Genomic DNA, 27,023 nt, shown 5'->3' with positions numbered 1-27,023 from the left:
TTACAGACCAAAACTAATGAAATAGAAATGAGGCACCAGACCAAACAAACAAAAAATCTTAGAAAAGATGATCATTAATGTAAGAAACTGACCATGATTTCCAAAACTATTAAGAAAAATGTAATGCATAAAAAACGTTTTAGAGACAGTAAAAAGTATACAAATCTTAAGTTACCTTTGAATTATGTTAACACAGAACCTTTTCTTTCAATGAAAACTTTAGTGTCTATAAATTAAAAGCCCAGAATAAAAATTGTAAGTTTAAAATTACTGGGAATACACAGGTAAACAGATTTTAAGTTCCATCACTTGCTCTGTAAATTCAGAAAGAGTCTACCCCTCTCACTAGCCAGTCTTGGAAACTCTCTTACCTACTGATACCCTTGATTGCACAGGGCCTTGGCTGTTGTCAACTTAAAGAAATATTTGCTGAATTACTGAAGCTGAATCAACGCCTTTCTCCAGGTGTGTGTATGTTTGCACCTGTCTTCCTGTATAATGCCATTACTTTACACTTCAAAAGAAATTTAGGATGGAAACAAATGTCAGTACATCATGGCCATTCTCTGGGGCCAGTGACTTCCTCCAGAGGGGAATTCGCTAAGCTCGCAGCTAGGCAGTAGGTTGGCACCCTGCAGGCAGACTGGGGAAAGAAGAACAAAGTCAGTAATTCAGATTTTCACTTATTTACCTTTTCCACCCCAGCTCTCCCTGCTGCATTTGGGATTCTCAAATTAGGAACTGCACAATATTTCCAGAAAATAAAACTCTGTGACTTTTCTGGAAGGTTGCATGGAGTGGGGGAGGGTCCTGGGGATCCAGCTGCTCTAGATCTATTGTTTCAATAAATCTCTTTCCAGCCTTGTTTCTCAACTAAGTCTTTCACAGAACTGAGTTCTGTGGGGCAAACTGGCTCATTTCTCACTGGGTTGGAAGTTGGGTTATATAGTTCTGTCCATTCTGCTAAGTGTGAACACTTACTTCTCCTCCATCACTTTCCTTATTCAAAAAAAAAAATTGCATCTTTCATCCGTTGCTTCATTCTCTCATTGTCCCTGTGGGTTAATACCTTTCAAACAGTCCTTTGTTGTCACTTCTGTGGGTTTGGGGAAGAATAGGAGATGATAAACTCTGTTGGTCATTCTTCCATGTTGATGAAAAACTCCCAGTGCAATTGGGTAGAATATGCCTTCTCATTTTTGTATCATCAATGTATTTCACAAAATCTGACTGTAGAAGATATTCAATGAGAAAACATTACTGAAGAGGTGACTATGTAGAATTAATAATATACACTTGGACTACAAAGTTAGATAAACTAGTTGGTTGAGCAAATATTTTCTGATCATGTATTCCATACCAGGGCCACTGATACATGATCTGAGAGTAAATAAAACACAGCTTTTACTTCTTGTGGTCCATATTGTGGTAAAACTCCCTCAGAAAGGGGTGAGCCTGAAAAATTGCAGTGGGCACAAGAGTATGCATTACCAGGCTTCTTTCTAGTGTTAAGCATCTAGGAGGAAGAAAAAGCCACAGAAACTTGATTATAGTAATATAATTAAGAAGTTAATGGGCAATACCTGGTAAAATTAATTCATCATTTATAAATGCCATCTTCTTTCTTTGAATCTCTGTAACTGTGGGAAGTCAAGTCTAGGCCGTAGACCTCAGTGATAAAAGTAGACAAAAATTAACTGTCTTTGGTCTTAGACTGCTCTATCTTTAAGCAGGAAAAATGATGCATTATTTTAGTTTTGCAACTCAAAGAAATAAAAACAGGCAACTTTAAAATTACCCCCCCCCCCCAAAAAAAATCAAAATAACTAAGTTTGGTGTCAGATGCAAAGAATCCCTTGGGAAAAAATGAGGATTGAAGATAATTAAGAGGAATGTATAATTCAGAACTCATTACCAGAAGACAAGGTTAAGCTAACTTAAGTAAAATGGAAATTTATTGGCGCAGTAGCTGAAAAGCTTCAAGTATAGCCGGATATAGGTGCTCAAAAGTTGTTCTCAAGACAAAATTTCATTCTAATCTATGGCTCTGCTCTCCTCTGTACTAGTTTCACTTTCAGACAAATTTTACCTTAGGTTTATACCTACTAGCTTAACAACATGCAGAAAGAAAGGGTCTCTTTCCTCAACTGTTCCAGCAAAAGTACTGGCCATGATTATCTGATTGGCCAAGGCTGAGTCACATTCCTTCCCCTAGCCTTGATCCAGAGATTGGGTGGCCCCACTCAAACCACTTGGACTGAGAGTGGGATGAGATAGTTACCCAAAGGAAATCCAAGGAGATAGTGCCAGGAAAAGGGAGGATGGCTTTGAAGCCATCAAATACTACAAATAGCTACAAATTGGTGTAATCTAATACTGGCCTTGGAGTTTTGGCTGTATCACCGTTTTCCAAAACTATTTAAGTTGTGAAACAAGCCAGACTGCTTGGCACTGAAGGGTGGTTTTGAGTGCAGTTATCTTGAATTATTTACTGATCTTCCAACACATTTGCCCCCAGCAACCATTAAAATCCATCTCTTGCCACCTGACCAGAAAGGTTAAGAGAAATAAATATTCAGTAACCTCTAGAGAAAGGGTAGAATACTTATTTTTAGCTTTCTGGTATTTGATCATAAATGCTTTCAGCCTGGAATGACTTCAGTGAGATTTGTACATGTGAAGGCTGCCAAAAAAGAGAAGGGGGAAAAAGCCAAACATTAAAAGAAACCTCCTTGCTCTCATCTGAAAGAGGAAGATCCTTAAATTTTTAAAGAAAATGTTAGTCCTATTTTGACCTTCCTTTTTGGGTTCTCTAAGGCTTAGTCTAACAAAGAGGTCAGGTAGCAAAAAGCTTTAAAAACCAAAGATTTTATATGTAGAACTCATTAACCCTTTATTAACATGTCTTTGATAAGGGAGAGAAAGAGAGAAAGCAGGTCTTCCCAGGCAATCCAGTCCTCTATATTCTCAGTATCTTCCACAGATGGGCCCTGGAAGATTTCTAACATGAAATTTGTTCTGAGGAAGAAAGATCACTAAAAAGCACATGATCTCATGAAGATGTATGGGTCCCAAAAACTGTCCTTCTGAAAAGAACTACCAAATTAGTTTGTCACCTTAAGATACCACTATTTGTGGGGTGAGAATGACCAAGTGACCAATGATTTTTCACATGAAGCTTACATCAGGCTTTGCTTTCCAGACATTTTACATCATCAGTGCAACTCCGTTGATTGTATCTTCTAGATTGACGCTTGGAATGATGCATCCATCATCAAACTCTGTTCCAAAATCATTTGAAATTGGCAGTTTTCAGGTATCAACTTGCAATGGCTTAACACTCAAAGCCACCCTAAGGTTATACTGAGCAGCCCACCTGGAGGACCCCCCAGAGGGTGATCCATATCTGCCATGATGTGTGGAAAAGATGATGCTATTTGATTCGAGTGCCATGTTTCTCAGACTGAGCCTCTTCTACAATGTCCTTCATCTGCCTCCATATCCCTCTCCCTTTAACTGATGAGCTTTCCCTGACCAGCCCCCAGACCTCCCGATGGCTTCCTTCCACCAGGAACCCCCACAGACACGGAACACTCAGCACTCAGCAGTAAACAATGGGGGAAATTTTGCTCAGTGAAGAACTCCAATGCTGCAAAAGAAAGGGTGTAGTTTCCAAAACTGTCATTTTGTTCACATGTGAAATTTGACCGTGTGTAAATAATTCCCCAAATCTCCAGCTAATGACAGAAATCACACTCTAAATTAATTCCACATCACAGGCTAGAGACAAACCTAAAGGTCTAATCTCACAACTTTTCTGACTCTCCCTGCTCCAAACAAACCCTCTTAAGTCAACCTTCTCCTTTCTCAATAGAGTCCTGCATATAGCAAAAGGGATAAGTAATTTTGTACATGATTTCCACAAGAAATTGTTTCAAAGAGAAATTTAAGAATAAACAACTACCCAAAATGTCTCTTTGTAACAAAATGTGACAGAGGGGAGTTAGGACAAATATCTTATATTTACACGGAAAGTAAAACCGTTTCCCTGGAAACAGATCTGAGCAGTTATGCAAATGACATGAGTTAGCAGAAATCTGACCCAAAGAATAAATGAAAGGGACAAAATGGCTAACTGGGACACAAGTCTGTTCTGCGGTCATCAAAAATAAGAACAAATGTGAAAATTATGTAATGTGACAGTCCTGGTATTTGGATAAAAGTGATGGACATAGTGCTGTGGAATTCTGGATGTGCCCCAGTTCTGGGAACATTCATGGTTTGTTCTAGGGAAGTTTACATAAGTATGGTCCCTTGTTTAGCCCTCCAGCTATTGTTCTGTTTTTGCTCTGCTTTGTTCTGTTTCTTTCCACTACACGTTCTCAGCATGTTGTTTTCTTCTCCTTCATTGACTGTGCCTATCTCCTAAATAAACATGGCACTTTTTCACTGGATAAGATACCCAAGTACTATGGTGAATGGACTGATGCTTGTAAAGTAATCAAGTCTCAAAAGAAAAGCCCCTTGATTACTACCCATGTCACCTTACCCTGAGAAGTCTCTTACTTGACTGATTTCTTTGTAAAAGAGAAAAGGGCATTTACAAGCTGAATGCAGAATGAAACAGGAAGGATTCAAATTATTTAATGGGATCAGATTATGATATATATATTATAATATTTATCACACTATATGATAATGTATTATCATAATTTGTATATATGTACACACACACACACACACACTAGATTATCCTAGATTTAAATGTCAGCTCTACAGCTTACTTAACATGTGTCCACTGTGTTCCTATAAATACCTTCCCTGCAAGCAGTTTCGCCTACAACTAACTGGCTGTGAGGCCATTTTGCTGAAAAAGACAAAATATATGGTTGACATCACACTAGAAAATGATAACATGTCAGTTTTTGCAAATCCTTTGGTGAGCTAACCTAAACCATATTCTGTTAAAATTTTCAACGTTTTCAAGAGACTTATACTCATCAGGAATCATGTAACCATTTGGGGGCCAGGAGGATAAGAGGAGGTTGATTCTCCTTTTGCCTCCAACTTCTAGTATTATGTCATAAATTTGGAAAACACAGCAAGAGAGAACAAGCCGTTGTAACTAAATTAGCTAAAGAATCGATCATTAATGCCTTCAAAAGCTGTTGGGAATTACTAGCCGCCTCTTCTATTTGCTTAACTTGGAAAACTTCTGATTCTGACAGGTGGGAGGGATGACTGCTCACCAAAGGATTTGCAGAAACTGGTATTTTATTATTTTCTACTGTAATCAAAACAAAACTGTCAATCAACCAGTTATTTTTTTCTTTTATAGCAAAATGGCTTTACAGCCAGTTAGTTGTGCTGTGAAACTACTTGTGGCAAAGGTGTTTATGATGAAAATACCTAGAACCTTTCTAACAGTCTCTCCTTAGCCAAGTTATTTAACTTCTCTGAACTTTACTTATCTTTGTGAGGACAATAATATATAAAAGAATACACCTAAAAAGTAAATATTTACTGAATATCAAGTATATTGTAAGCACTCAATAAATGCCGGTAGTTCCTATGATAGTGGTTATGACCAAAACATTGATATTCTTATAAGCATTGGAGCTGGAGCTGTCACTTAACACATAATGTTCTCCTTTGCAACATGAGATACAGGACTAAAATCCAGGTCTCTTTACTACCAGAATATATATACTTTTTGCACTATTCTAGACAGGGTTGAAGAATATTTACATTTAAATATGGGAATGTCTGATGTTGTAAATATTCACTTTAAACAAAATAAAATTTAAATTGAGAGTGTCTTGGACTCTGGAATCCATGCTGAGTCTCCATGCTGAAACCCATCTAAGCTAGTAAATGACAGCAAAGTAATTACACTGAGTGTTCTTTCCACTGCCAATGAATCGAAAAGTGGAATTTGTTGCGGATGTACCTGAATGCCTGGGACATCAGCTGTCCTATGAGAAGTCATTACATTTGCTGAGTATCTACTATCTGCCAGACACTGAATCTACAGAGGATTCAAATTGAAATGAGAAATTATTCTTGTTCTCCAAGTGCTTACAGCCACTAGTAAGAATCATAGCACATGCTCACTGAGGACAAAATGTCAGGTAAAATAAACTCCATGAAGACGAACATAGTGCTAGAAAAACTCAAAGAAAGGAATGATTAATACAGGCTGGCTTGGGGATGCCAATAGGGTAGGATGAGGGTAAGGACAGGATAGCTCTCTATCCTAGAATTTCTAGGAGGTGAAAAATGGAAGCCCTTCAAAATATGTTCAGAGAGGGAGGGAAATGAAGACAAACCCAGATGGTATCATCAGGATAAAAAGGCAGAGCAAAATGGTATACCTCGAACATTGTGCACTGATTCATCATTTCACAAAACACATACAGACCAGCAATTCAGTCATCAAGATTTATTCATTCTTGGAGATAATGAAGGCTTTAGTATCATCCCAAATAAACGTCTATCTCTACAGTCAATTTTGATCTCCTCCCAAAAGAAAGCAATGCTAATTCATTAATTTAAAGAAGTAAAGCTCCACTTTGATAGGCTTTTCTTTAGCAACCTATCATTTCTATGATTTTAGGAAAAAACTCACCAATGAGCAAAATTAAGCTTTTCAGGCCTGTTGCTTTAAAGAGAAGTCAACATTTGTGAAAATTTTCAGGGTAGGTAACTAATAAATGAAAAGTTAATATGTCTGCATCATTTAAATCTCCCAAAACAAATTTGCAAGATTGCCTCTATCACTATTTTATTCATTCACTAAGAGTCCAGATGACACAATTAGCTGGGTATTGACATTATGATAATAAAGAAGCTAGTTAAGAAAGTCAAAACGTGATTTATTAAAGGAAAAAAATCAATATCAATGTGTAATGATCTTAAGTTCCAATGGTATTATATGAAAAGAACAATTAATATGCATTCATCTCCCTAGAAGATTTCAATTTCATATGTTTAGTTACTTGTGAGGAATGAAAGATAGGACACATTAAAGCGTGCTGAAATCTATAAGGCACCTTGAGAATGTGGGAAATGATCATCAACTAATGAAAGTAATAGGTATTCAACAAATACCTTTCAAGGAGATACTAAAATAACCTTGTGCCAGATGCTACAGAGCCTCCAGCACAGGTAATTACCCCTGGTCTTGCAACAGATTAACTATCTAGGAGGAAAGAGAACGTATAAACCTGGGCCTAATCCAGGCCTCTGAAGGTGGTAATAAAAGTAATAATATTATTGGTATTAACTACAGTAATTTTTCCATTTATTGCTAATTTCCTGTGTGCCACACACAGATATATTGAATTTCCCAGTAACATCAACATCAAAAAATAAGAATAAACCCCAAGTATCCCATTTTTTCTTGCTCATCTCTTGTGCATGCATTATCTATATTTATCTAACCCTTTTGAACTGTTTATATTTTTAACACATGACCAGTAACAACTTCTACTTTTCATTACCTAGGCTTCCTTTTCAATCAGTCAAATTTTCAATCGAATTTTTTCAAACTGTTAAATCTGCCTTGAGGTTAGATTAATAAATGGCATGAAATAGCTCTAATTCTGAGGAGCTGATATTCATATGGTTCTAAATATGGGTAGGATAGTTTCCTATTTCTGTCCAATTTCCTCCTATGTTATACTCAACACCTTATTCAAGACCTCAGCGGGGTCTTGTTGATCACAGGAGCACAACGGAGCAGCAACTTTAGGGACTAGGCTATTGGTGACCCTCTAGTTCCTTTCATGGGTCTTAAATATTAGTGCTGAACCTGCCCCAGACTTGACTTTGCATTATTTTTTATAAATGTATTATTTTCTATTTGGTTAAATTTTCTCTCTCTTGATAACTTTCCAGAAAGTCCTTCACATATCCTGGTGTTCTCATCTTTGATTTTTGTTTTCTTTCATGTTTGGGTTTTTACTTTTTGGAACAATTTGGCATCATCTGTAAATCTGAAGAGTCCAGATGCCTAAAGATAATATTTAAATTCTAAGATAAAATTCAACACAAGTTGGGATTCCCCAGACTTACAGACAGTTGTTTGTTTATGAGTGCACTCTGTTTTCTGCCTTTTATCAATATATTGTTCCTTAACCATGCCAAAATACTCTCAACACTGCCATGTACAGTTCTTCTTTGTAAAAATGTAGTAGTGGTTTTTGGAAATTCTAAAAAAAGTACATCAATTGCCCTTTTTCCCCAAGTCCAAAAAATAAGCTACAATATTAGTGAGCCTCAATATTTCTCCATAGAACCTTGGCTACATGTTTGTGCATTTACCCTGTGTTTATCTATGAACCCTGTCAGATTCCCAGGTAGGAATGAGAGAACTAGAAGTTCATCATAGTTCTTAGAGTCTTTTCCAGAGAGGTCCTTAAGGATAGAAATCTGCTATTCTGTAGGCACAATGATTTTTGTCAAGTAAATTACATATTTTGGCTATTGATAATGATTTACTCTTGAGTTGTGTTCATAATCTTAAGTAAAAAGGTCCATCTCCAGAGATTTATTTACAGCTGTTGGTCATACAACAATAAAATGATTCAGTTGTGTTGGAAAGAGTCTTTGCCCTAGCGAGAACATATAGGGAGAAGCCATGTTCTGAGTAAAGGATAAGGTAACAGAACTACTCCAGAAAACCAACACAGTTGGTAGTCAGAGAAGACTCTTATCTGTAGAATTTTGACAGACATATTTATGTATTTGAACAGACTTTCCCTCTCTGGAATGAAGTTATTTGGAGGACAAAATCCAATCCAATCCCAATAATATTCACTTAAAATACAAAATAGCAAATTCAGATGTCCAAAAAGCACTCCAGAGAAACAGCACCACCATCTACAGTTACCCTGAAAGAGAAAAATAGTTCCTGGGTCTAATTGGCGTGGCTACAAAGAAAACTAAAGGTGAAATCAAAGCATTAAGGTATTACTGAATTTTTACCATTTCTTCTAACATTCTGGTGAAAACAAGAGCTTGCTTTTTATCTTGGTCAAATCAAATTGATTCAACCACATTTTAAAATAAGTCATTTATCTACAAATACAGTGAAAGCCCAATACATCGCTAACCTTATCATTTTCCCAGTAGTATTTAGCTATAGAAAAAGAATTATCTAGAACAAATGCCAGAGAGTCCAAGTAGCTGAGATTAGAATTCTTTACTATTTCTAACCACTTCATGGTGCTATTTTACAATAAGAGTGACAACCAAAATGGGGTGAAGAATCTTTCACAGCAAAGATGATTTAAATACCTGTTTGATTATGTGATAGTTCAGCTTCCCCTCTGTTCCTCAGTTTGGCTGATTGTGTAGTTACCATGTGCCAGTTGTTTTGTGACTTTGTCAGAGAGGTATGTCAAGAAGATGACAAAGAAAGGACTGGCTTTTGGCAAATGTTTATGTTTCTTGCAAATCTAGTTAAAATTTTTTGTTTTCTCCAAGAATTTATTTTTTCAGAATTGAACTTTAAGAACTGCCAATATTTTTAGATATTTTTTCTTTCTTATTTATTGCTTATAAATTTCCTCTTTAGATTCTTGAATTACCAATGGGATATTATAAAAGCAAAATATTACAAGCATGATTCATGCCAAAATATTTTACAATTGTTTTAAAAGCAATCTATTTCTCTCTGAATTTCTGTAGAACCCATGCTAGCCATTCCAATGACAGATGAAAAATATTTCACAGTAAGATGTCAGTTTCAGAAAAGAGCATCTTAGACTCTTAGAAATATCTTAGAATTACTTAGACAGTCTTACAGTCTCCAGAGAAAAATATTCCATAATATTTATTTCTAACTTTATTGTCCTTAAGTTAACTCCAGATGTAATCAGGTTTAAGTCATAAGGCACCCTGAAAGCTGTTCTCAAAAACTTTAGATGCAAAATATGTACTTATTAAACTTGCATTCAGCCAGTCCATATCACCAAGCTTTCTCCTTTTCTTTCTTACCGGTGCAGCTACCCACAAGATAAGTTTAAGACTATACAGATCATTTCTCCATGACACTAATAAACATTCATACAACCTTTGGAAGAATAAAAGATAAGAGGCAGGACATATTCAAATTATTTCATTTAAAAGCAACTTAAGTTTTAAGCTCATATATACTGCTGAGTTTCACATACATGCCTGAAAAGAACAAGGCCTCACAGAGAACTGCATACCCTGTTAGAGGACCAAAATAATAATAAAATATGAATAATGATTCATTATCCAGTAATATGAAACATAATAATTCCTATTTCCATGTAATTGGAGTAGCTCAGCATGTTACTGGTTAGGGCTTCCTTTGTTATCAAACTTGCTGAGAGTAAGAATAGAACACAGAGGGAAAAAATGGCCTGAGTGGATTCTAGAGAATTAAAGATGCTTTCTTGAGCCTAAGACTTGAGGCTAAAGTCTCAATAGAGTACTATTTAGCCTTAAAAAAGAAGGAAATCCTGCCTTTTGTGACAACATGGGTGAATCTGGAGGACATTATGCCAACTAAAATAAGCCAGACACAGAAGGACAAATACTGCATGACACCATATATATGAGGAATATAAAACAGTCAAACTCATAAAAGCAGAGAGTAGAATAGTGGTTGCCAAGCGCTGGGAGATGGGGAAGTGGGGACATATTAGTCAAAGGGTACAACTTTCAGTTACACAAGATGTAAAAGTTATAGAGATCTCCTGTACAGCATAGTGCCTATAGTTAACAAACTGTATTGCATACTTTAAAATCTGCTAAAATGGTAGCTCTTATGTTAAATGTTCTTACCCAGAATTAATTAATTAAGGCAGAAGCAAATTTTATGGGATGATGGATATGCTTATGGCATGGATAGTGGTGATGATTTCACCTGTTTATACTTATCTTCAAACTCGTCGAGTTGAATACATTAAATGTATAGAGGTTTTTATTTTAATCATGCTTCAATAAAGTAGTTTTAGAAAAAAAGACTTAAGGCTAGCTAAACCCACACATCATAAGGACTATTAAATAACTCTTCTGACTATAAATTTTGCTCTTGCCAATTGGTGGCAAGCCATTTTTATGAGAGCATGTAAAAAGTGATCCATTCAGATGAAGAATGGAAATAAGTTGCAAAAGAACAGTAACAAAAAGATGCAACTCCTTAAGTATCGATGTGCTTGTGATGGAGAATATCCTCAAGCTATTAAGACAAAAGACAGAAATATATGAAATGCAGGAATGGCTGACTTACAACCCCCAATTTATTTCTGACCATTTTAATGAAAACCTACACCATTTATAAAGAACTGAGAAGAGCGGTCAGATTTATTTCCTGTGGTGGCTTATCTGGAAACACAGTAACTTCCCAGTCAATCCATTGAAGAAAATTAAACTCATACAATGGGTAAAGGCTTATTTCACCATGATCTAGAATAAGTGAAATACTGAATGTCCAGAATATGAAAACATTCAAATGCCCACCACTGATTTCATTTCTTGAACTTGAGGGGGTCCAGTCATAAAACACCAATGGAACTGTCTAAGCTATCTCACAAGTTGAGAAGGCAATTCTGGGGGAAAACAAGGTTGTGATTGGACATTGTCCTACCCAAGGACATCTCCTATCCCATAGTTCAAGAGATCAACATGGAGTGTTCATCCAAAGATTTTTCATCTGATGTTGGGACCGTGGAAACCAGGAGGGTGAAATTAACAACTCCAAAACCAAAATAATTAGAGAAGTCTTGGATGTTTAGCTGGAAGAAAGCATTTATCAGGAGGTGGGGAAAAATAAATAAACAAAAAATTTCCAAAGCCCAAACCACTGTTATATTATCTATGTAATAGCCATGATACTGGGTTTGGATCTCAGATGTTGTGAGAGGATGGAATTGCATCATCATGTTCTTAATACAGCTGTTTTCCCCTGAGGTAGATATGAACATTACTTGGCCACCATGACATGTGTATTATATATGGGTGCTGCCCGGTAGAGCTGGATAGTTTCCATCCCTCCACATTAACTGTTAATATCCCTCAATCTTAGAGGTTGAAGAGGCTCTTGGCTTGGAGTAAAGGAGCTAGAAGGAACTAGATTCTTCTTTATAATCCCTTCTCCCTCCCACAAGAGAAATAAACAAATCAAAACAAAACCAAAACAAGAAAAAACCATTAGACAAACTGGGGTGGGCTTGATTGAGGCCAGACTGCAGAAGAAATAATCAGGGCCCTTGAAGGGAAACAGAAAGCTCTGCACAAACACGTTGGCCACTGCACCCAGTAAAAACTGAGTGCTGGCCTGGAACCCAGTCTGGCCCTGCTGCCCTACTTAAGGCAGTACCTCTTAAACTTTAGAGTTAAAATTGTGATTCAGATTCAGTAGGTCTGGAGTGGGCCCAGATACTGTATTTCTAATAAATTCCCAGGTGATGTTGATATTCTTGGTTCATGGACCATGCTTTGTTCATCAAGCCTTTAGGGAGCATAAATGGGTAACCTGAAAGAGCTAGATCAACAGTATTTGAGACAGTTTTTCCCTTGTGAAATGGTCCATAACAAAATAGACTCCTTTCCCCAACAATCACACTACCTTCCTCTCACACATTACATCACTCATCACAGTTGGTTTCTGATTGAAGTAAGGGCCTAAAGTTAGTAGATCCCTTGTTTCATTAGCGGCTCTGAAGTAGAACATGAAAAAGAGAAAGAAGAAGCAGAAAGAGGCAGGAAAGTAAGCAGTGGGTAGCAAGTCAGGCCACAAAAGAATACAGGGATTAATCCCAAATCACCATAAGAAATAGCAGGAGAAGAAAATTACTAAAAAAGACCAAAAACTGCTAGTAAAGTAGATGGAGATTCAGACCATTATAATTTGGGAATATTAATACAAAGAGGTTGGTAAAATACTAGACATAATACTAGACATACAAATTAAATCTACAGCAAAGCATCTAATTGAACCTGTGAGGCAGAGAGCTCCTAAAAGTTTCTAGGAAACACTGAATGATAATTAGAAACTAATTACAGTAATATGAAAATTGTCATTGATATTCTCTTTATTTCACAGCTAACATTGTTGGTTTATGTTAATGAACATTAAAATAATAACAGGCACTTCATGGTTCAATCTCATTCTTACTTTTTAATTAAGACCTTAATATTGTCAATCAAGAGTTCTTCCAATACAATGCTATATTGGAATTGTATTGGAGGTATTATTACTTGAAGAACTCAACCAAAATTTTAGATTTACCATTAGAGCAGGTAACTCTAACTTGAAGCTCAGCTTAAACTGATGGGCAATCCTTTTGCGTTCAGCCATTAAATTCCTGAATTAAAACGCCTCTGGATGGGCTATGCACTATTTAATTGACCACAGCTCCCAGTTCATAAGGGCAACTTAGTGAATTTATCTGCCTGGATTGTGAATGCATTTCAGTTTACAACCCCAGTATTGAAGTATTTTAAAGAGATAAGTTCTCTTTTTCATTGGTTGACAAAATACAAGTAGTTTTCATACTTGTGTTTAGAGGTAAAGTTAACTCTCTGAGTTATTGATGGCAAGGAGCTTAATACTTACTCGACGATACAGGACATATAAAAAATAACTATAAGGCAAGGTGGGGCATAATAACTACTAACAGGGAGGCAAAACAACAATAACAACAAGTCTTTTGAGAGAACAGAGAACAAAACTCAGGATAGTTTTCTCCAAAGAGCTCTCTGAGATAGCTGCTGAAGAATGGACAGAATTTAATGGTCAGAATGACCTCGAAGTCTGGAAGTAGAATACTGAGGAAGGAAGAGATAAAGTCCCAGATATGGGAAAATATAGGGCATCATCAAGGAAGAACAAGAAACTGGAACAAAGTGGGACTGAAAGGCAGTAACAGGAAAAAGAGAATATGTTTTATTAGAGCAAAATGTCATGCTACTGCAGCTCTTATCTGCTCCATTGCTTTCTCTCTTTCATCTGAGAGCAATGCAGCTATTAAACATCAACATCTGGGCCTACTTATTTATGTTCTGGACCTAATTATTACCATTGTACCAAGGCTGAAGGATTCCTGGTCATTGGTCTTCTTTTGATCCTTGTTCACAAGAAAGCATCACACAACTCTTGTTCATGAATTCCATCAAGCACCCTCCCCTCCACATGCTCAGCACCAGCCTCCTTACTCTCCTTACTGGCTGCGAAGGTTTGGGTCTTTCTGATTCTGTCTCTTCTCTAAGTCATGCCATCCAAGGACAAAGCACACCCGAGTCCCCAGAGCTTGGCCATTCACTGTCTCCTGGAGCCAGAGCACCTATTTCTAACTTATTATTATCCATTTTCTCTAGGGCTTCTCTAGTCACTTTCAACCAAATCTGTGGCGTTTCCCTATTTCTAATAATAATTCCTATATCTCACAATCACCCAATTAAAAAACAAAAACCATTGGTTCATGTCATCTTATATCCTATATACTTAGTTATTCACCAAATCTTCATGCTTTTTCCTCTCTATTCCTCCACTCCCTGGCTATCAGATCCTTAGCATTCAAACTATTCCTACAAAAGCCTTATACCTATCACAGTGACAAGGACCCTTACTGAATATCAATTCACCCCAAGCACTTTCATCATAACATTCTCTGCAAAAATTGTAGGTATCTCCATATTTTCTGTTATATCAGAATTAGATTCTTTGGTTGGCTTTCAAAGACCCTAGACCCTCCTTATTTGACCCAACTCTACCTGTTCCCATCTATCCACCCTGTTCTTAGCAGTTTGGTCACTCCCAGTTTTGCATGCAGAATTGGTTGAGGTAGTAGTCTTGAGGCTGATATAATTCCTCATTTTTCAAACTCAGCTTATCACTGCTCTTCAGGAACCTTTCTTGCCTCTTCATTGATTTTTGTCACCTTCCTAACTTTTGTATATAATCTACAGCACACTGTTTCATACATCTATATTTTAATATATATATATATTTTTTCTGTTATTTCACATTTGTTCATTATGTCTTTGCAACTACTTTTGGGTAAGGTCATGAATTTTTCTTTTTTTTGCTGTTTTGATTTGTTTTACTATCAAGTCAAGTATCCAACATGATGTTGAACATGACATAAATTTTTATAAGTAATTATTGAATAATGAGTTAGAGAGAGCGTCAATAGTAAATGACTAGAATAGATTTTACATAGTTATATGAAAAGTGCTGGAGAAAATAGTGTTACATTGAATGCAAACTTACCAGAGAAGACACTAGGTATCTTGGAAAGAAAGCTTTTGACGGTACGAATAGGAATTCCATTTTTTTCATCTTGCATGCGTGCTATGACGTCTTCCATCTAAATAACAATAATAAAATAATTAAAACGTTTTAAAAGTTGAACTTTTTGAGAAAAATCAGTCCTCATAAGAATTTTGTATACCTGTTTTCCCTAAGAATAATGCCATATTCTTGTCTTTCTATACTTTGTCACATTAATATTTTCAGTTTGGTTAAAAGATGATTGCGAAAACAGAAAGAAAGGTGGCTATTTCAGAGTTCATTAAGCTTAAGAAGAATTTTGTGCTTGGAATATTGCCTCTCTCCTGGTTTCACATTCTTTGGTTATAAATGATCAGAAAACATTGTGATAACAAGATCCACATTTCATTAATGTTATCTCTACTGAAGTCAGTGCAAAAGAAAATAGAAGACTTAAAAGCATCAATTTGGGGCTTCCCTGGTAGCGCAGTGGTTGCGAGTCCGCCCGCCGATGCAGGGGACACGGGTTCGTGCCCCAGTCCAGGAGGATCCCACATGCCGCGGAGCGGCTGGGCCCATGAGCCATGGCTGCTGAGCCTGCACGTCCGGAGCCTATGCTCCGCAACGGGAGAGGCCACAACAGTGAGAGGCCCGCGTACCACAAAAAAAAAAAAAAGTATCAATTTGGATTTTCTCTTCAAACAAGAGAGTTTATATGATTTGGTTTAACATAAATCCACAACCTGACTAGAAATACAGGACTGACTGTCAGCAACTGCTTCTTCTCTTGCCCAGGCATTTACTAAACTGACATATGAAATCTACATGCATGCACACACATGTACAAAAGTAATAAAATGAATGTCACACCATAGCCTTTTGCTAATTTAGTACCTTCCAATGTATGTATCTTTCTTTCAATCTGATTAGTACATTCTCTTTTGTTTTTGAAAATTTTTCAGTTTTAAATGGCTTTGCTTTACCAAGTCTAATGTGGAACTTAGTTCTGAATAACATTCATTCAAATCACAGCTTCAGACTTTTGTATGTGCTTCTAAGCCTGTGGCACACATATACACACAAATATACACAAGTTGTATTGATAGTATGAAACTCAAAATCTATTATTTACTCATCTCACAAGCAGTTACTTATGACTGATTCTAGACCAGACTTACAGAGGGCACTACGGACGTGAATATGAATATAATACACTTGCTGCCTTCAAAAAATTCAGTCAATATTGAAAACAATGGGTGAGTAGTGAAATTTGAGTAAGGTTTGTCGTTTAGTTAATAGTGTAGTACCAATATCAATTTCCCATTTTTGAAAATTATGTTATCATTATATAAGATGATGAAATTAGAGGAAGCTGAATAAAGGGCATACAGGGACTTCTCTGTAAGATTGTTGCATCTTTTCTGTAAATCTGAAATTATTTCAAAATAAAAAGTTTTAAAAAATCACAGTCTAAATGTTGTATCAAGTAATCATCAATCAACACGGCTTCAGAACAGTTTTCAATGAAGAGATCTTATTTGCCTGGATAAGTATTTTCAGATTTATTAACATGAGAAACTAAGATGTGGGAAAATGGGTTTCAGATCTTCTCATTATCATTCATGACACTTTGAGCAAGCTAAGCAACTTCTCTAAGGTTTCGTTTCCTCATGTGTAAAATGTATATAATAATATTTATAACAACTATTCCACAACCTTTGTAGGGTTGGGTTGGGGTGGGAGGAGTACAGTATTTTATTAAATGATACAGCATATATAAAACACCACACACAGACAATAAATATTGGACTTCAGATGTCTACACACACCACACCCCTGATACTTTGAGCTGCATATTCTCCACTCCTTATGTTCCTTTTCCATGTGGAGGGAGCACCATTAGCCTAATTCTCCTGCCTCTCTCTGTTCCCTAACTCACTCCACTCTGGGGAGCTGCGCTGACTTATCAGGTAAAAGAGTTGGGAATGAGAAATTGGCCTACAGAGCCCATCCCTTTCCTGTAGGGAAGCCCATATCCAAATCTGCTGATGTGGAGAGGCCTACCCCAGTGGGTGAGTAGTCTGTTAAGGACTGGGTTTTAGGATTAAGTCTCCTGTGTTCACAAACACTCTTCAATATAATAGCTTTGTCAGCGATCAAGGTGATACCGTGACCTCTAACTGCTTTACTCTTTGGTTGTGATATTCAGTGGGTTCAGAATTCACCTAGGAAAGGAAGCCTGTTTTTTTTTTTTTAATCAGACCCCCCAAAGACCGCAACAATATTCAGTTCTTCACATGTAATAAAATATTTCATCCAGTTATAGAAACATGAAAAAATATACACTTTTATGGCTTTATTTTGTTGTTGTTTGTCCTTCATTTACTTGACACAATGCTGAGAAATGAGGAATAAGCTGCTTTGCCTTGCCTAGTATCAGCCTGTAAACCCTTTTATCATCAGCTTAATGGTTTAAACTAGGCCAGCTTAGATGGACATGGAAACCTCTCTGACTCCCACTTTAATCACCTAAGATCCCTGGATGTGACAATCATCACCTCTGGCTGGGTGCTGAATTAAGGTCCATCTCTCAGTTCGCTGGATCCCAAAGTAGCAAGGTTAGGAATCTGGGAATTAAAAGTGACCTCTGTGGTTGTATTTTAAAATCTTCAATGTTCCTGAGCCATAAGTTCCACAGCAGAAAAAAATTTTAAACTCCATGTAAAAATAGGATTTGTGTTCTAGATTGAAAATGTGATCATCAAAATGTATTCAGCTGTTTTTATCTTAATTCAGATATGATTTACACATGAACCTTATCATGACATAGAATAAGCAAACAAACAAAACAAAACAAAAACAAAGACCCAATATAATCTAGTTTTTAAAAGCTAAAATCAGTCACAAAGGCCACATAAAAAACACATCATTCTAAACTCATTTTAAGCATTCACTCAGAGACTATTTTTATAATAAGCAGGTTTTAACATGCTTTATCATCTGCTTTCCGACTATAAGCAATGGAAAATGGATGAGGAGAATGCTAAAAGCAGACAAACAAAAAAGCAAGCTACACAGCAAGATACTAAAAAAGTAACTCTAATAAATATTAAAACTCTTTAGGGCGATTTAATTTAAGGCCAAAAGACTCAGATATCACGAGCATCCCAAAAGAAGATTATCTATCTACCTACCTATCTATCTACATATCTATCTCTAACTATCTATCTATCTATCTTCATAAGGATGATATTGAGTTATACAGGGTCAGAATGTGTTTTCACACTCATGAGCCTGTTTCTGAAGGTGAGGAGATTTTGAGCATGGGATGACATAACAGTAGACTATGGGCAGTAAAACGGGGCATGCCTTTGGTCACGGAGGCTCTCTCTCAGTCTTATTTAATTAACCCTTAAAATAAAAAGTTAGAAGCAGGTGATTTGTAAGATTTCTTCTAGCTACAAAATTACTTAATCTGGAAATAATCATCAGTGTTAGGAACTGGGTAAGTTTTCTTACTTAAGTCAAAGAGTCAAATCTCAGTCAAAAACCGATGAGCTGATTAAATTGACCAGACCTTTTACAAATGCATTTGCTTCCAGCTGTCAACACATTTCAGTTTCAATCCAAACAGCAGAGTGATTATGAACATGCACTTAGGACTGTCAGATCTAAGTTTGGTCCTGGCTGCGCTACCTGCAAGCTGTATGAACAGGTAAGTTACTTTGTTACTCTAAGACTTAGCTTTCTCATTTTTTAATGGAAAAAAAGATAGTAGTATACATATTATCAGGGGTGAAGATTAATGAAACAATACTACTTAAATGTTTATCATAATGCTGCCATGAGACACCATGGAGGCTTGCTAATGCTCAAACATCCATTTATTATTTTTAGAGATTTTAGTTTGGAGCTCTACAAATCACCATTTCACAAGCCAGCCATGAATACTATAGGATGGCAGGCAATATGTAGGAGAACTAGTTACTCAATCAAAAGTCAGTACTGACTGCCTAAAAAGTGTGGCCAAGATGGAGGAGTAGGAAGACGCTGAGCCCACCTCCTCCAATGGGCACACCAAAATTACAACTATTTACAGAGCAGCTATTGATGAGAACAACCTGAAGACTAGCAGAAAAGATCTTCCACAGCTATCGATATAAAGAAGGAATCACAATGAGAATGGTAGGAGAGGCGGAGGTGTAGTATAGTCAAGACCCATACTCTCAGGTAAGCTACCAAAACTCCCAAGGAAGAGAACCTCAAATGAGAGGATACTTAAAATTGCACAGGTTCTCCTCAAGAAGCTAGGGGTCCAAGCCCCATATCAGGCTCCCTGGCCAGGGGTCCTGCACCAGGAAGATGAGCTCCCAGAATTCATCTTTGAAGGCCAATGGGGCTTGTTTTCAGGAGAGCCAAAGGGCTGTGGGAAATACAGACCCCAATCTTAAAGGTCACACACAAAATCTCACATGTTCTGAGACTCAGAGCAGAAGCAGTAATTTGAAAGTAGCCTGGGTCAGACCCACTTGCTGATCTTAGAGAGCCTCCCAGAGAGGCAGGAGGAAAGTAGGACTCATCCTGGGGAAATAGACACCAGCGGCAGCTATTTTGGAGAACTTACTCTACCACAAGGACACTGGAGCTGGCAAGTGCCATTTTGGAGTCCTCCCTCTACCTTATTAGCACCAGGACCAGACCCTCCAGCCAGCTGGTCGGCACTAGTCCTGGGACTGCCCCAGGCCCAGCAGGGAACACAGCATCACCCACCAGAAGGCAGGCAGCAGCCATAGGCCCCCATGAACAACCCCTGCAGACACAGGAACTGGTCCCACTCCTGAGGAGGCTCAATACTTGGCCCTGCCCACCAGTGGACTGGGCACTAGCCCCAGGAGCCGACCTTACCCACCAGTGAGACAGCACCAGTCTCTAGACACCCTGGGCCCCAGCCCAGCCCCAAGTGAACACCAGCTCTAAGACACAATAAGCCATGCAGCCAGCAGTCCAGGGATCTGGCCCCAACCCCAGGGGCCAACAGCAACCTCTGACTCCCAGGACCACAAAGTCAGCCACCTTATATCCTGGCCCCACCCAGCAGCAGTTGATAGTCTCTGGGCTATGCAGGGCCTGGCAACCAACTAGCCTGGAGCCAGTCATGCCTACAAGTATGCCCACACTAGTTGGCCCTGCCACAACAGAAGGGCCCATGAAGCCCACATACAAGGCACCTCTACAGCATACAGTTCTGGTGAACAAAGGAGAGTGTGCTGCTGGACCCCATATGACATCTCAAGCATAAGGCCACATTTCCAAGATTGAGAAATGTAACTAACCTTCCTAATACACAGAAATAAAAACTGGGAATCAGGCAAAATGAAATGACAGACAGAAGAATATTTCTGAAACAAAAAAACAACATAAAGCCCAGAAGGAGAGTTAAGCAAAGTGGAGATAAGTAATCTACCCAATAAACAGTTCATGATAATAATCATAAAGATGCTCAGAGAACTTGGGAGAAAAATGGGTAAACACAGTGAGAAGTTTAACAAAGATTTAGAAAATATAAAGAAGAACAAAACAAAGCTAAAGAATACAATAACTAAAGTAAAAAATACACTAGAAGGAATCAAAAGTAGACCAGATGACACAGAGGAATGGGTCAGTGAACTGGAAGAGAGTAGTGCAAATCACCTAAGCTGAAAGGAAAAAAAAAAAAATTAGCACAGCTTAAGAAACCACTGGCAAAAATCAAGCATACTGATATTATCATTATAGGGATCACAGAAGGAGAAAAAAGAGAAAGGAGCAGAGAACATATTTGAAGACATGATAGCTGAAAATTCATTAACCTGGGAAAGAAAACAGAAATCCATTACCAGGAAACACAGAGTCTAAAACAAAACCAACCCAAAGAGGACCATACCAAGACACACAGTAATTAAAAGAGCAAAAATTAAAGAGAGAATATTAAAAACAGCAAGGAAAAAACAACCAGTTACATACAAGGGAACTGCCATAAGACAATCAGCTGATTTTGCAGTGGAAACTCTGCAGGCCAGAAGTGATGACATGATATTTTTAAAGTGATGAAAGGAAAAGACCTATAACAGAAACATCTACCCAGAAAGGCTATCATTCTGATTTTAAGGAGAAATAAAGAGTTTTACAGACAAGCAAAAACTAAATGAGTTTAGCCCCACTAAACCGACTGGAAAAGAAATGTTAAAGGAATACATCTAAGCAGGAAATAAAAGACTACAACTAAAAGCATGAAAATTATGAAAAGAAAAATCTCATTGGTAAAAGGAAATATTCAATAAAGATGGTAGATCAACCATTATAAAGCCAGCAGGAAGGTGAAAAGGCAAAAGCAGTAAAATCATCTATGTCCACAATAAGTAGTTAAAGGATACATAAAACAAAAATATTGTAAAATAGGATCTCAAAAATCATTAAATGTGTAAAAACTTAAGGTTGGTAAAATGTGTTTGACCTTAAGAGATCATCAACTCAATCACATATATGAACAGATTGCTATATACAAATGATCTGGTAAAGACAAACCAAAAATCTATAATAGATACACAGGTACAATAAAAGAAAGGATTCCAAACATAACACTAAACATAGTAATTAAATCAGAAGGGAAGACAGCAAAAGAAGAAAGGGAAAAAAAGACTACAAAAACAACCCAATAACAATTGACAAATGGCAATAAGTACACCTCTAAAAATAATTACTTTAAATGTAAATGAACTAAATACTCCATTCAAAAGACATAGAGTGGCTGAATGGATACAAAACAAGACCCATATACATATGTACATATACACTGCCTATAAGAAACTCACATCAGATCTAAAGACATAGACAGAGTGAAAGTGGGAGGATGGAAAAAGGTATTCCACGAAAACTGAAAGGTAAAGAAAGTTGGGGTAGCAGTGCTTATATTAGACAAAATAGACTTTAAAACAAACACTGTAACAAGAGACAAAGAAGGACATTGCATAATGATAAAGGCATCAGTCCAAGAAGATATAACAACTGTAAATGTGTATGTTCCCAACATAGGACCTCCTAAATACATAAAGCAAATAGTAACAGACATAAAGGAAGAAATTGACAGTAACACAATAATATTAGGGGACTTTAAACCCCACTTATATCAATGGACAGTTTATCCAGACAGAAAATCAAGAAGGAAACACTGGCCTTAAATGGCACCTTAGACAAAATAGAGTTAATAGATAAATAAAGAAAATTTCATCCAGAGGCAGCATAATGCACAATTTTTCAAGTGTATATGAAACATTCTCCAGGACAGATCACATGCTGGGCCACAGAACAAGTCTCAGTAAGTTTACGAATATTAAAATCATACCAAGCATTTTTTTTTGACCACACCATTATGATACTAGATATTAACTATAAAAAACCAATCAAATAAAAAAGTTAAGACTGCAAAAAAAAAAGAATACATAGAGGCTAAACAATATGCTACTGAAAAACCAATGAGTCACTTAAGAAATCAAAGGGGAAATTTTAAAAATACCTGGAGACAAAAAAATAAAATAAAAATAAAAACACAATGATCCAAAATCTATGGTTAGGAGAAGTTCTAAGATGGAAATTTATAGTAATAAAAGCCTACCTCAGGAAACAAGAAAAATCTGAAATAAACAACATAACCTTATACCTAAAGGAACTGGAAAAAGAAGAAAACAAAACCCAAAGTTAATAAAAGAAAAGAAATAACAAAGTTCAGAGTGGAAATAAATGAAATAGAGACTAAGAAAATAAAAGGTAGAGAAAAGATTGATGAAACTAAGCACTGGTCCTTTGAAAAGAGAAACAAAATCAATAAAACTTTAGCCAGACTCATGAGAAAAAAAAGAGGGACCAAATAAATAAAATCATAAATGAAAAAGAAGTTATTACAACTGACACCACAGGGAAATAAAATGATCATAAGAGAAAACTATGAAAAATTATATGCCAATAAATGGACAACCTAGAAGGAATGGACAAATTCCTAGAAGTGTGCAATCTCACAAGGCTGAGTCTGGAATAAATAGAAAATATAAGCTGACCAAATACTAGTAATGAAATTGAATCAGTAATCTAAAAAATCCCAAAAAACAAAAGTTCAGGACAAGATGGCTTCAAAAGTGAATTCTACCAAACATTTAAACAAGAGTTAACACCTATCCTTCTCCAACTACTCCAAAAAACTGCAGAGGAAGAAATGCTTCAAAAATCATTTTCTGAGACCACCATCACTCAGATAACAAAACCAGAAAAAGATACCACAAAAAAATAAAATTACAGGCCAATATCACTGATAAAACACAGATGCAAAAATCCACAATATATTAAGAAACAGAATTCAATTCAATAATACATTAACAACATCATAAATCATGATCAAGTGAAATATATCCCACGGTATCAAGAATGGTACAAAATCTGCAAATTAATCGATGTGATATACCACATTAACAAATTAAAGAATAAAAATTATATGGTTATCTCAACAGATGCAGAAAAAGCTTTTGACAAAATTCAATATTCTTTTATGATAAAAAAAAACACTCAACAAAGTGGGTATAGAGGGAACAAACCTCAACATAATAAAAACCATATATGACAAACCCACAGCTAACATCATACTCAAGGGTGAAAACATGAACTTCTTTCCTATAAGATCACAAAGAAGAAAAGAATGCGAACTCTCACCAATTTTATTCACCATAGTATTGGAAGTCCTAGCCACAGCAGTCAGACAAGAAAAAAGAGGAATTCTAATTGGAAAAGAAGTAAAACTGTTATTGTTTTCAGAGAACAGGATACTATATATAGAAAATCCTAAAGATGCCACCAAAAACCAATTAGAACTCATCAATGAATGGAGTAAAATTGCAGAATTTAAAATAAATATATAGAAATCTATTGCATCCCTATAAATTTACAACAAACTATCAGAAAGAGAAATTAAGAAAACTATCCCATTTATAATTGCAGCAGAATAAAAAAATACCTCACAATAAATCTAAGAACGTAAAAGACCTGTAATCGTAAAACTGTAACATGCTGATGAAAGAAAATAAAACACAAACAGATGGAAAGATATACCATGGTCTTAGATTGGAAGAACTAATATTGCTAAAATGACTATACTATCTAATCAATCTACAGCTTCAATGCAACCCCTATCAAAATACATATTGCATTTTTTCCCCAAGATCTTTGTTCTGATGCAGTCTCTGCCTAGAGGTCTGAATGTTTTCATCTGCTTGTTTTTTTTTTTTGTCATCAATTTTATACACATCAGGGTATACATGTCAATCCCAAACTCCCAATTCATCCCACCCCCACCCCCACCCCCACCACTTTCACCCCTTGGTGTCCATAAGTTTGTTCTCTACATCTGTGTCTCAATTTCTGCCCTGCAAACTGGTTCATCTCTACCATTTTTCTAGGTTCCACATATATGTGTTAATACACGATATTTGTTTTTCTCTTTCTGACTTACTTCACTCTGTATGACAGTCTCTAAATCCATCCACTTGTCTCAACAAATGACCCAATTTCGTTCCTAATTATGGCTGAGTAATATTCCATTGTATACATGTACCGCATCTTCTTTATCCATTCGTCTGTCGACGAGCATTTAGGTTGCTTCCATGACCTGGCTATTGTAAAAAGTGCTGCAGTGAACACTGGGGTGCATGTGTCTTTTTGAATTATGGTTTTCTCTGGGTATATGCCCAGTAGTGGGATTGCTGGGTCATATGGTAATTCTATTTTTAGTTTTTTAAAGAACCCCCACACGGTTCTCCATAGTGGCTGTATCAATTTACATTCCCACCAACAGTGCAACAGGGTTCCCTTTTCTCCACACCCTCTCCACCATTTGATGTATGTAGATTTTCTGATGATGGCCATTCTAATGGGTGTGAGGTGATATCTCATTGTAGTTTTGATTTGCATTTCTCTAATAATTAGTGATGTTGAGCAGCTTTTCATATGCTTCTTGGCCATTTGTATGTCTTCTTTGGAGAAATGTCTATTTAGGTCTTCTGCCAATTTTTGGATTGGATTGTTTGTTTTTTTAATATTGAGCAGCATGAGCTCTTTATATACTTTGGAGATTAATCCTTTGTCCGTTGACTCGTTTGCAAATATTTTCTCCCATTCTGAGGGTTGTCTTTTCATCTTTTTTATGGTTTCCCTTGCTGTGCAAAAGCTTTTAAGTTTCATTAGGTCCCATTTGTTTATTTTGTTTTTTATTTCCATTATTTTAGGAGGTGGATCAAAAAAGATCTTGCTGTGATTTATGTCAAAGAGTGTTCTTCCTATGTTTTCCTCTAAGAGTTTTATAGTGTCTGGTCTTACATTTAGGTATTTAATCCATTTTGAGTTTATTTTTGTGTATGGTGTTAGGGAGTGCTCTAATTTCATTCTTTTACATGTAGCTGTCCAGTTTTCCCAGCACCACTTATTGAAGAGACTGTCTTTTCTCCATTGTATAACCCTACCTACTTTGTCATAGATTAGTTGACCATAGGTGCATGGGTTTATCTCTGGGCTTTCTATCTTGTTTCATTGATGTGTATTTCTATTTTTGTGCCAGTACAATATTGTCTTGATGACTGTAGTTTTGTAGCATAGTCTGAAGTCAGGGATTCTGATTCCTCCAGCTCCGCTTTTTTCCCTCCAGACTGCTTTGGCTATTTTGGGTCTTCTGTGTCTCCACACAAATTTTAAGATTTTTTGTTCTAGTTCCGTAAGAAATGCCATTGGTAATTTGACAGTGATTGCATTGAATCTGTAGATTACTTTGGGTAGTATAGTCATTTTCACAATATTGATTCTTCCAATCCAAGAACATGGCATATATTTCTCCATCTTTCAGTATCATCTTGAATTTCTTTCATCAGTGTCTTATAGTTTTCTGCATACAGATCTTTTGTCTCCCTAGGCAGGTTTATTCCAAGGTATTTTTTTTTTTTTGCGGTATGCGGGCCTCTCACTGTTGTGGCCTCTCCCATTGCGGAGCACAGGCTCCGTACGCGCAGGCTCAGTGGCCATGGCTCACAGGCCCAGCCCCTCCACGGCATGTGGGATCTTCCTGGACCGGGGCACGAACCCGTGTCCCCTGCATCAGCAGGCGGACTCTCAACCACTGCACCACCAGGGAAGCCCTACTTCAAGGTATTTTATTCTCTTTGTTTCAATGGTAAATGGAAGTGTTTCCTTAATTTCTCTTTCAGAGTTTTCATCACTAGTATATCGGAATGCAAGAGATTTCTGTGCATTAATTTTGTATCCTGCAACTGTACCAAATTCATTGACGAGCTCTATTAGTTTTCTGGTGGCATCTTTAGGATTCTCTAAGTATAGTATCATGTCATCTGCAAACAATGACAGTTTTACTTCTTTTCCAATTTGTATTCCTTTTATTTCTTTTTCTTCTCTGATTGCTGTGGCTAGGACTTCCAAAACTATGTTGAATAATAGTGGTGACAGTGGATATCCTTGTCTTTTTCCTGATCTTAGAGGAAATGCTTTCAGTTTTTCACCATTGAGAATGATGTTTGCTGTGGGATTGTCGTATATGGCCTTTATTATATTGAGGTAGGTTCGCTCTATCCCCACTTTCTGGAGAGCTTTTATCATAAATGGGTGTTGAATTTTTGTCAAAAGCTTTTTCTGCATCTATTGAGATGACCATATGGTTTTTATTCTTCAATTTGTTAATATGGTGTATCAC

At 36.8% G+C, this 27,023-nt stretch overlaps 1 protein-coding gene across 1 annotated transcript in view; it reads right to left on the bottom strand.

The window, feature by feature from the left end:
* The window catches only part of RGS7 (regulator of G protein signaling 7), a 591,228-nt gene that overhangs the window by 275,742 nt on the left and 288,463 nt on the right, over positions 1–27,023 (bottom strand). Inside the window, exon 4 of the mRNA XM_060142082.1 lies at positions 15,251–15,347. Coding sequence (XP_059998065.1) covers positions 15,251–15,347 — 97 coding nt within the window. The remainder of the gene's footprint in view (positions 1–15,250; positions 15,348–27,023) is intronic.

Source organism: Lagenorhynchus albirostris, chromosome 2, assembly GCF_949774975.1.
Source record: "Lagenorhynchus albirostris chromosome 2, mLagAlb1.1, whole genome shotgun sequence".
Lineage (NCBI taxonomy): Eukaryota > Metazoa > Chordata > Mammalia > Artiodactyla > Delphinidae > Lagenorhynchus > Lagenorhynchus albirostris.
The sequence above is the reverse complement of the archived record's forward strand: the minus strand, read 5'-3'. Positions and strand labels throughout refer to the sequence as shown.